Raw genomic sequence first — 12,141 nt, 5'->3', positions numbered from 1 at the left:
CACCTTCAGTGGTGGAGGTAATTTCAGTAGTCTTTGTTATGTACCCATCTGCAAGTGCCGTCACGGCAGAACATTTGCCTCCTATATGCCTTTTGTGCTTGGTAAGCTCACTGTTTCTACTTGGTAAACCTTTTTGTATGAAGGACAAAACTCATGGAAAAGCGAGACCATAAATGCGTCAGGACGCAACAGAACAAAAGGAATAGTGGAAAGGTTGTGGGGGGGGGGGGACACCAACAACATGGTTGAAGGACAAAATAGAGGGAGACTTGGACAAATAATGGGTGAGTGGGTGTGGGGAGGAATGAGGGGTAGGGGAGGATGCATGGGGTGAGCAAAATGAATACAGAAGCAAACTCTCAGGAGGGCACAACTGGAAATTTGGAAGGTGGACTTGTGGGGTGAGGGAGGCTTAATGGGGGAGAAAAGATCATGGTTTTGGATGGAGGATGATCTGAGATGGTGGTGAACAGCTGTTTCGAAGACCTGAAGTGAAAAATGAGATTGAAGAGAATGTGGAAGTTGTTTCTTCAGGTTGGTGGGGGGGGGGGTGAGAGGAACAAACGAGTGCATGTGAACAGTGATTCTGGATTTTGAGAGTTTCAACAGAAGGGGGTTGATGGCAGGCTACGTGCACCCTGCAGAAACCTGGGGGTTGGAGGGGGTTACAATCCCACTCCAGACACCAGTGTTATGATTTTCAGTCGCTCCGGTTGCCCGGTACGAGTCCGATGTGTTGTAGCAACATGACCAAATCCATTGCTTTGGGGTCAAATCCTTTTTGAGGCAATGTTTTTTTTATGGCCGGATGCCCTTCCTAACGCCAACCCTTTAGTCGCCTTTTCCGACATGCAGGGATACGGTGTACCTATTCTCAACCGGGGCACACACCTGGAAAATTGCAGCTCACAGATCTAAGTATAGAATAAATAAACTATCCCCTTACCCACTACCAACATACGCACCCACGGAACCAAACAAACAAACGGGATTCCTTAAATATCCTATACCTTAGGGCCTGATCAAGCTCACCACAGGAGATAAACACATAAGAGGCAGACAAGATAGGAAAGACCCGAGCTGTGTTTGCGTGGCACAGCGAGAACCGAAACAAGTGGCACTTCTGGCACGTCTTTGCAGCAGCTGTGGTCTGTCTGTGAGGAAGATGGGTGTAGCTGGTGGGGTGTGGGCATGGCTCTCCTTCCTCACCCTGCAGACTGATACAGCTTTCTCCTCGGTGGTGCCTGGGTATCTCCTCCACTTCCCCTCAGCACACCCGCCTTTATCACCCTGGGCATGCATGCCGTCAGACGTGCCATGCCCCCTCCCCTCACTCACCATTGGACGAATGGCCCAGTCTGGGGGCAGAGCGACCCTTCACCCTGATCTCCTGAGATGATATGCTGCGGCTGAAGGCATCGATGTCGTTCTCCCGCCAAAACTCATGTCGCAAGGCCGAGCGAGCGCTTTAAAAGAACATACAAGACTAATTCCAAAGCGTAAAACCTCAATAAATAGGTTCAAAAGGGATGCCGGTTTTACACACACACATGTGGAGAGGTTGATGGTGTCTATCTCGACATAAAAGTAACGCTTATGTAATGTCACATTTCATTACTTAATGCTTATGCTAACCATTCACTAAGGAAATATATACACTATATTAAATATCTTTAACCCCGTTTGAGTCGTTTCCACAGCAATATATAGATATACATATTGTTACGTTTGTAGGGGAGGGGGGAGGGTTAGACGTTCCCATAGAACAGATAGAAATGTATAGAATAGCGTGGTCCATGTATGAGTAGTTCGCCAATCTCGATGTGGTAAGTAGGGACACGTCAGCTTAAGGATCGTCTTGTTTGAATGTGCACCATACAGGGGGTGGTGTGTCATAATAATGAATTAGGTACTATGGTTAAGGAATTGTGCATATAACCCCGATGTAAACCTCTACCAGGGGTGCTGGGAGACTTTGCAAGATAGAGGGGCGTAGCTATGGATGCCGTCATGGAGTGGAGCATTGCCCGGGGAGAAAGGGGGGAGCAGATGAGAGTGGGGAGGGATCCAGAGTTCTGAGGAAAAACGGGTGAGAAAGGATCGAGCTCGGAGGAGACCGAGTTGAGAGAAGGAGAACTTTGGTGCTGAGGTGTTGTTGGTGCTGAGAACGAGTTCTGAGGAGATCGTCCTGTTTACCTGCCTTCATGCCGAGCCTGTTCGTCGTCCTACCCATCACTTCCTCATCGCCTGCTCCGCACCTATCCTTCCACCCGCTATCACCAGAGCTGTGTGCCACAGTTTTGTCCCTTTCTCATCTGTGATTGAGTTTGAAGTGAGGTGCCGTCGTTTCTTTAGATTTCTTTTATTCTCATTGTATATAATTATTTATTATCGATTTGGTGTTCCCCCTTTCTTCCCTATCCCAACCCTCCATCATCTCCTCGCAATCACCATTCCCTGATTTATCTCTTTAGTTCGGGAATAAACTCGTTTGTTTTACAGAGTTAAGGTTCTCGTGTCTCTCCTCAGTTCTCGCGTGCACAAACACGCCATTAAGCAAAAGCCGTCTGAGGGAGTAAAAAAGCCTGTTCGGCCCATCCGTCCAGCGTCGGTGTTAATTGACCTGGACACGACAATACCAGCAGATAGCCCGGTTTCACCATGCTGTTCAACAGGAATTGGTTCCCAATAGAGTGTGGAATATTTTGGGAGTTTGACAGGAATGTCCTTTGACAGCATAATGGCAGGGACTCATGGAAATTCCACATCATGTAAAATGTGACCGAGTCCTCAACCCCTTTCTCCTTCGTCTGCGTCCCTCCCCCTCTTCCAACTTCCATTCCGCATCCCTCCACATTTCGCAACTCCAAGTCCGCATCTCCCCCTCCCAACTGCAAGACCGCATCCCTCTCTCCTCCCTCTCATGGATTGGCACACGGACTGATTACCTGTCGCGACGTCGAGCCAATATGAAAGGTATCACTCTGCCTTCCAGTTTTTCATTATTTTCGTCTATTTTGGTTTTCAGTTTTTCATAATTTTCATTCATTTGTTCTCCTCGCACCCCCAATTATTTGGGGGTATTCGTAGAATATGCAAGGCTGGGTGACATCAAGAGCTTTCCCTCGTCAAAGGCCAGGGCACAACCCTCCAGGATTCCACACTCAGTAACATTTCACTTCCGATCATGTCAAATAAATAAATCGAATAGAAAGCTTCTGTTTGATTTGTAATCGTGCCATCTCGTTTTTTGTCACCTCCAACTTGCCATGGATGCATAAGTAAGGAATCTGAGGAGTTTTCAGTTCGGGTGTGAGTTGTCTGGGCACCCACCTTGCAGACACTTTGTGGAACCCCAGCACGTTGTGAATAATATGGTGTGCTGAACCATGGCTAATGTTAAATTGGGAGACCACTTCATCCAGCGTAATGCGACGGTTTTCCCTGAGCACGCGCTTAACTCCTACAACCATTTCTGGTGTGTCGGCTGTGTGAGGCCGGCCCGAGCAAGCAGCATCTGCCACACTCCACTTTTAAACTTCCTTCCCCAGTCGTACACCTGTTGCAGTGATAAACATGCGTCACCATATTGCATTTTCATTCTGTGGTGGATTTCACTGGGATTCACACCCTCACTTCCCAAGAAACATGACAGAGCGTTGCTCCTCCCTGGTGCATGCTTCTAAGGGAGCTGCCATCTTGGAACTGCTCTACTGACGTCGTACACTCAATGTTTCCAGATCTAAAACAGGCAAAACATGACTCTTACCCATCGATATCACATGTCGTCTACAACTACACGTACACACATTACATTCTCAAATTTATATCACCATTTTAAGGTTACTTATTGACTGCCCCTCATATAATAAATACATCATGGTTATATAGATAACACAGATAATTCAAATTGTGAATGAGACTTCTGAAGACATCTTGGGCTGACCAGAAAACCAAAATGGCAGCGCATAATTTTCTTCCTGACAATTGTGGGTGGAGTCAAGCCAGCTCTCCAGTCAATCGGCTTGAAGGCTTGATGCACACGGAGCTTCATTATATTTTTTTAATATGCTGTACTGTCTAAATATTATGCCTGGTGTTGGCTTCGTGGTTAAGGTGGCTGGCTTAGGACCTCAGAGTCCTGAGTCCTGAGTTCAAGCCCCTTTTTAACTATTGAATTAATACCAGGTGGGGTTGACTCGGCCTGTCATCCTTATGAGGTCAGCAAAATGAGTACCAGTGTGCTTTGGTAATAACCATTCGAGGTAACCTGCGTCGGAGTGGCGACCCGTCCAGGACTGTACTCCTTGCCAATGAAACTGCCTCGGCAGCCCTATGTGCCTTTATGGCACGAAAGGAATGGTATTATTATTATATGACTGTATCAGCATACTAGCAAAGTACCCACCCCCTGGGTGGGTCGAGTTTGCACATTACTTGTTGAAAAACAAAAAAAGTAGTCTGTGTTTTGCAAGAAGTCTATAGACGTTTGTGTGGTGTGCACTTAAAAGGTTCCAGATGGTGTGAAGATCGAAAGGGTACGTTCCAATCGTCGTTTCATGTCGAAGGGGTCGAAAGGGTCTCATCTCTCAAGCATGTAAAAAGAGTCTAAAAAGGCCCAAGTGGTCTAAAGCTCTAAATCGTCACTGGTCCAAGCTGTCTAATCTGTCTGAAGGGTGTAAGGGATCTAAATGGTGTTACTATTTTGGGGGTGTAAAGGGACTTTAGGGGTCTAAATGGTGAAGGGATGTTATGGTGTCTGAAGTGTCTTAAATGTAAAAGAGGTCTTGAGGGATTTAAAGGTCTTTAGGGTCTTTGAGTTGTTAAGGGTCTTCATGATCTTGGGGGTTCTTAAGGGTGTTTAGGGGTCTTGGGGGTTTATAAGGGGGTCTTCAAAGGTCTCATCAGTCTAAAGGGTCAAAAGGTTTTAAAGGTACATTCCAATAATACGTAATTTAGACGTACATGTCGTTAAGATGCAACTGACATTCAAATAGTACGTAATTAATAGACATGTAGTCACATGGTGTGATGGATGGATGGAAGGACAAACGGACAGATGGACGGCTTCATGGACAGACCGTGTTTTCGTTTTTATATGTATAGATCTAGTTACCCTCGCCGAAAGAAAGGGTATTGCATTTGGGTCCGTTTGGTAGTTGCAAAATCGAAGATTTTTCAAGTACATTGGTCAGTCAATTCGGTTTGTCTGTCGTGTGCAGGTCACAATTTTAAACCGATCTTCACAAAACTTCACCACATGGTAGAGTTTGTCACAAATCAGAAGCTTATTGTTTTTGAGGTCAAAAGGTCGACATAGGTCAAAGGTCAACAACTTTGGTGGTTTGTCTAAAATCCTCAATTTCCATCCGATTGACTTTAAATTTGAAGAGGAATTATATTTCAGGTCACTGAATTCAACCACCAATTATTTTTGAGGTCAACATCGACCAAAAGGTCAACATAGGCGGAATTACTAAACTTGTCAATGTTCATCCAATTCAATTGAAATTTGAAGAGGATTTGCATATTTGGTCATTTAATTCAACCACAAATTATTTTTGAGGTTAAATTTTGTTTTATGGATTTTGCAAGTATCGTGCTCTGCATGACGTCTTCTTCTTGTTTGTCTGTCTGTCTGTCTGTCTGTTTGTTTGTCTGACAAGCACATGGCAAGCACTCATGGGGAATGTGATTTTTTTATGACATCATAGATGCCCTCGTTATGACGTCATGATTGCATATGTGGAACGCCACATCCGATCAGGATGAACATTTTTGAGGGTCATCTTGGGATAAAATGGTCCACAAAAATTTTTTTCATGGTGTCATCGGTCATGTGATTTGGCAGCCATGCATTTATTATTATTATTATTATTATTTTTTTTTTTTAACCTTAAAAAATCTTCCTCTCTGAAGTGGCTGAACAAATCGAGGCAAAACTTTAGACAAAAGGAACAAAAGATTCACACATATGATATCATTGGTCACATGGTTCGGCAGCCATATTGGATTTACACGAAAACCTACAAAAAATACACCACTCAAAAGAAGTCCTGGCGAGGGTCTGAAATCTCGGATTGCTCTTTTTCTTGTTTTGTTTTTTTTGCAATGACATATCACTCAGTTTTGCTGAAGGAAGTCTCCAGACTCATTTCTGATGGAACTCAAATCTTCAAGAGAATAGCAGTAACTTCTTATTTTGCAAGAAGAAAGCAATGGCTTGTGTACAAAATAAATTAATAAATAACAACTTTGCATGTGGTTTGGTTCATGTTGTGTTCCCAGGGCTGTGGTCATTGGAATTCCAAATCCACCTGAGGGTCACATAAATATTGCCCTCTCTGAGCAGCTCATTGGAAGTCATAGACTGGTGAGATTATAAGGTTCTATTTGCTCACTTAGCAAGGCGTTTACAAAAATATCATGCCATTGTGTGTCATTATTCTGGTAATTTGGCTATACTGGTCAGTCATGTCTTTTTCTGAATAGTCATCAAGTTCAAACCACAACTTGTCAGCATGCGTGTGCACGCGTGTACTCATGAATGGTCGCCTTTGAAAAACAGATGGTTCCAGTGATGAACCCCAGCAGAGGAAGCCTATTCAAGAAGGAGGCTCGGAAGACGCACTCCTCGTACCAAGTGAGGCGAGAAGGAAAGGGATATTGTCTGCTTGAAATGTCTCCACTCACGGGTATGGAAGGGTTGGGTCCTGAACTTGCTAATCCCCTTTTCCTCACAAAATGCACCTTTCTATATTCTCCATTTTAAAAAAAGATATACTATATATATATATATATATATATATATATATATATATATATATATATATATATATATATATATATATATATATATATATATATTTCTCACATCCTCAAACTCTCATTACTTTCTCTTTCCAACCCTGCTCTCAGCACAAAAGCACCAGCTTCAGGTACATGTAACGAAGTTGCTCTGCTCAGTGCTTGGTGATCAGATGTATGGTGGACGTGTCAGGTACATCTTGGGACATCCCACCCCCATCGATCCAGAAATTGCTCTTCAAACACCCCAGGCAAGATGGCCATCACAGCTTATGAGGTCTTTATTGTACCGGTTTATCAACACACTCGTATACTTTTAAAAAGAGGAAAAACCGGGTATAAAATGCAAGTAACATGGTAGAATTGCAACCCATGTGTAAAAATGAAATGTTCCACAATACAGTCAGGTATTGATTTAGCACATTGATTGATTGTCATGGAAGCAATCAAAAAGTGCCACATCTGCAGAGAGAATACAAAAGTACAGGTGGTCAAATCATTGGAGTGTGATGAATACTATGGCTCCTTTGAAGGAAATATTGTTGTGGGGCCGAGTTTCGGTGGCGAGCACGACCGCCAGGTGGAGCAGTAGAGTCGGCTCCACCGAACACCCGGAATTTATAGGTCGTCACCCCGGATAACTCCGGAGCCGACGGGTCCCTTATCAGACCGAAGATCGCCAATAGGTCGACCGCGTGGGTTTGGGTCGATTGCCAATTTCAATTTACCTAAATAACCACGTCGTCCAAACTACCGGGGAAATTCACCCTCGGCAGGATCTGCGTGATCTGGGCCGTTACCAAGCCGGATCCGAGCGGAGAGTACCAGATTCCTGCCGGCTGATTGCATGATTTCGGCAGCAATGAGACCTCCTAGTTCCCGTTCGCAGCGCGGAAAACCAATGATAGAAACACGGAAACAATCTGGAACATTTAACAACAGGGGTATTTATTTACAATAGGGGGAAGGGAACAAACAAGAGTAGAGTTATCCGACTCTAAGAAATACAGTCAATGTACAAGCACTTATGCAGTTGCTACTTAAAGACGGGCCCAAACACAGACACACAGAAATGGACCCCAATGGTCTTTATTTGGCTCGAGAGGGAAGGCGAGCTGAGGACCAGAGCCTGTGCTTGGACCTGTCCACCTCGTGTGGTCTTCGACGATCCGGCTCGGCAGGACCTGAACCCGCAATACAATGCCGCTCCAAGTACCAGGTACCATACTCTCCAACCGGCCACGCACCAATCGACCAAGACCAAGGAGAAGATCAGAGGCGACGATGATCCAGCTCGGCGGGACTCGAACCCACAACACGATGATGATGACCACCACGACCATGACCCTTTACCACCCCCACTCCCAGCCTGGCATTCCTTCTTATTCCTTTTTCCTCTGGGGTGAGCAAATCGCCGTCTGAGGCGCTCTCCGCCCTCATTGGACGGGGCGTCGTGGGAAAGTCACTCTCTGTGGCAATCTCAATCCCATTGGCCGGGGTGCCGTGGGAAAGGTCGCTCTCTGTGGCAATCTCAATCCCATTGGCCGGGGTGCCGTGGGAAAGGTCGCTCTCTATGGCAATCTCAATCCCATTGGCCTGGGTGCCGTGGGAAGGTCGCTTTCTGTGGCGTGATTGGACAAGAGGCATGCCCCTCCCTTCCTGGGCGGAGTCCCGGTCTGAGGTGATGGAAATCTCCGCCTTCGTACGTGGCCGAACGCACGTGGGCCATGGCGTCGGTGTGTGAAGTGAAGTGAAGGAGGTTTGTTGAAAACGAAACTCTGCAGCGCACACATGTAATTCCCGTTAGACACAGGTAGGGGGCCCTAACTACAAACACACACTTACCGATATAACTGTTCTACAAGAACCTGAATGTTGAGTGCAGTAAGCTTCCAAATTCATAACAATATCACATGGCGAGCATAAAGAAATGCAAGTGAAAGATACTAGATGTGGTAGATTTCAGCCTGACTTCATGTTTTGGCAGGACTCGAGGTTTTGCAAAACTGGTAGTGTTAGGAATATAAGCAAACTCCAAAAGTTATGGTAAGTTCTTCAGGATATGTTCTCGACATGATAGATGACAAACTAGTAAAGATCTTCCTGAATGACCTCTCTGTAGGTGTAGGTGTTAATGTGCATCTTACTGTTCTTGAAGAAGCCTTAACGCAAAGTGGGCTCAATGGATGTGTCGGGGTGGACCAATACAAGTATTGGGCTGCACCTCAACCAAGGGTGTCAAAGGTACACAGACTGCCTGCAGGTTCAGGCAGATTCTGATCTATCTTGCCATTCTTTCAGAAATGTGGCTCATCGGGTGGGTATTTACCTTCTATGACAGTAACTCTAAGCATCGAGCTAATGTGGTGAAAACTTGAGAACATAAAAGGGCTGGTAGCACACACGAATGGGCAATGGCCTGTTACCAAGTCCTGATATGAACATCATGGAGGCTATATATGGGGCTATATGGATACTGAGAAAAATCAAATGGCAACCAAACACCTTGGATGAATTTTGGACACACCTACAGGAGATTGCGAACACCATTCCAGACATTGATAAACTGTACGAGGCATGAAAACAAAGTGGCAGTTGCAATTACTTATTATTTCTATATTTCCACATTTCCAAGCTGCTCCAAAGCCAGTTGTCGACTGGGCATCCTCTGTCGTACAAAGTCCTTCCTCGGCACACCTGAGCTTCTGACCACATACAAAGCTTTCGTCCGCAGCCTGATGGAGGACTGCTGTCCCATCTGGGCTGGTGCTCCCAACTCTCACCTTTCTTGGCTTCATGCTCTGGAAAGCAAGGCATGTCGGATCATTGGTATCTCCCGCGAAGAGGCCGGAGTCTTGGGGGGGGAGGGGGGGTCTCTCTCTCACCGCAGGCAGGTCAGTGGTCTTTCTGTCTTCTACCATCTCCTTTCTGGTCTTGCCCCCCCCCCCCAGCTCTGTCCATGATATGTCCCCCCCACCCCCCCCATATTTCCGCAGGGTGCTCAAGGTCCACCAGCAACCCCCTTCCTGTAAAACTACCAAAATCAAGAATCACTGCTCACCTTCACGCTTTCATTCCTTTTTTTTCCCCCACCTTTGAAACGCACTCCCACACTCTCTTCAATCCCACTCTTCCCTCCAGGCCAGCAAAATAACTGTTCACCATCATCCAAAACCTCGATCTTTTGTACCCCCACTAATCTACCCAAACTCACCTCCTTCAAATTATCGGCTTTCCTTCCTGAAAGTCCCTGTGGTGTCCATCATGTTTACCCTATCCCTCTACCTTCCAGATCTCATCTGTTCCCTACTGTTGTGCTTCCCCCTCCCACCCCTCATCTCCTGCTCCCCTTATTATACATTGTGTGTTAGCTCTTATACAAGCCTCGACATTGTATATTTTTAAAAAAATGTTGAAGGGATCCAACATTTTAGTGGTATTTTCTGTATTTCGTACAACAGCGTGTATTAGAATTGTAAAATCTGTCGTTTCCACTCGGTTAGTTTAATTAACAGTGTATTAACTGTTTCCCTGCTGGATTCAGAAAGATGAAAGTGTTTGCTGTATTCTGTAGATTTACATGGCACATTCAAATAGCTCTTGGAATGAGGTACCAAAAGCTGAACTAATCGTTAAAAAAAATAATAATGCATAATATATTTCCTTACTAATTATACAATACCTACACATATTGAACAATAAAATAACATTTCTTTGACCTCCTGAGAACTTTGAAAATGTCTCAACAACCATCGACCTTCTCCCCACAATTTAGAATTCCCCCCCCTGCCCCTCAATCCACAGGATATTCCACCAGCGATGCTTTCACGGCTCACAAAGAGGCCAGGACCCAACCGCCCGCTTCCCTTACATCTGCATCTCCTCTCTCTCCGGCTGCCATCCATTCCAGCACAGCAGAAAGGGCATCACCGAACAGAATATGATGGAGAGATAATCAAGGCACCTCCACCTACATACTTTTTACAAACACTGAGACTTTTGGGACTAGCTAAGGGCATTCCTGAAGTGTAGGGATTGCAAAGAAAAGAGGAATCGAAGAATTGAATTGTCCTGAACAGTTTTGCATCTTTCTCCATGCACGAAACGTGAGGTGTCATTGTGGTCTGAGGGTTGACAGGATAACTCCAAGGTGTTGTACTTGCCTTTGCAATATCCATTCTGCGTTTGACGCGATTCCGCAATACTCATCTGAGCAATGCACAAATATGACACTGCATCATCGATCGTCCATTGTATGGGACATCTGCCAGCATTAAAGGTCAGTGTGTATTGCAAAGCACAGATCACTGTGGCTCACTCTTGTGTGTAGGGTCCTGCCATCAGCAGCACAGTTGCATCTCAGTAATGATGCAACAACCAGCATATATCAAATTCATAACAGATTCCTCATCCGATATGCACTTACACAAACACAGGGAAATGGCCCTGCATTTCTGAAACTTAGAGCAAACATCGATCCTCAAAGAAAAATTTATATATATATATATATATATATATATATATATATATATATATATATATATATATTGCTAAAACTCTCATCTTGTATATATGTATTTGTATGCATATGTGTTCTCGAAAAACAGCCAAAACGGTACACGATAGCACAAAAATTTTAGGGCCACCTTACCCACCATTCGCCTGCGGTGTGCAGTATAAAGTTTCGTTCAAATTGGGAAACGAAAAAAAAATATTAAAAAATCAATTCCTGATTCAGTCAAGAACTCTTCGGGAGAATTTGATCAATGCAAACAACCTCAGCGGTATAGTTTGCTGGAGCTATCTTTTTTTTTTTTCTAGAAATTAGTTATTTTAAAAAGTCTCATTTCATATAGACACTTCATATAGACAAAGAACAATTTATTTTTAAGCATAAAATAAACATCAGCATTTCGATCTAATACTTCCGTGTTCATTAAAAAATGAAATTGTGTTTAGACTCATGCCTCGTTGAACGATGACCCCTTGAGGTAAATGCTCAAATTTTCTTCAAGTTAAAGTTTGACCACTAAATGATATTAAAATTGTGTTTTTTTTGTTTTGTTTTTGTTTTCCATCAACCGCTGTCACAATGGGAACCCGAGTTCACGGGTCGTCTAGTATATATGTATATATGTATGTATATATATATATATATATATATATATATATATATATATATATATATATATATGTATATATGTATGTATATATATATATATATATATATATATATATATATATATATATATATATATATGAAGACCACAAGGGGGAAACCAGAGATGTCAGGATAAGTCAATTTTGAGGAAACTGAAAAACAAAGTTTCAAGA

At 44.0% G+C, this 12,141-nt stretch overlaps 1 protein-coding gene across 4 annotated transcripts in view; it reads left to right on the top strand.

Annotated features, from left to right (window-relative positions):
* The window catches only part of RPUSD3 (RNA pseudouridine synthase D3), a 29,613-nt gene extending 17,737 nt beyond the window's left edge, over positions 1 to 11,876 (top strand). For 3 of the 4 annotated variants that reach the window (XM_085852406.1, XM_085852403.1, XM_085852407.1), the window contains 4 exons: positions 6,289 to 6,373; positions 6,569 to 6,695; positions 6,919 to 7,058; positions 10,612 to 11,876. In XM_085852406.1, the coding sequence (XP_085708532.1) occupies positions 6,289 to 6,373; positions 6,569 to 6,695; positions 6,919 to 7,058; positions 10,612 to 10,839 (580 nt within the window). In that variant the 3' untranslated portion in view covers positions 10,840 to 11,876. Of the gene's footprint in view, positions 1 to 6,288; positions 6,374 to 6,568; positions 6,696 to 6,918; positions 7,085 to 10,611 lie in introns of all 4 variants that reach the window. The other variant, XM_085852404.1, reaches the window with a different exon arrangement.
* Positions 11,877 to 12,141: the final 265 nt, after the last annotated feature.

This window comes from Eptatretus burgeri, chromosome 13 (genome assembly GCF_056783735.1).
Source record: "Eptatretus burgeri isolate ZD-2024b chromosome 13, Ebu_testis_v1, whole genome shotgun sequence".
NCBI classification, from domain to species: domain Eukaryota; kingdom Metazoa; phylum Chordata; class Myxini; order Myxiniformes; family Myxinidae; genus Eptatretus; species Eptatretus burgeri.
Note: the sequence above shows the minus strand (reverse complement) of the source record. Positions and strands in the feature narration are given on the sequence as shown.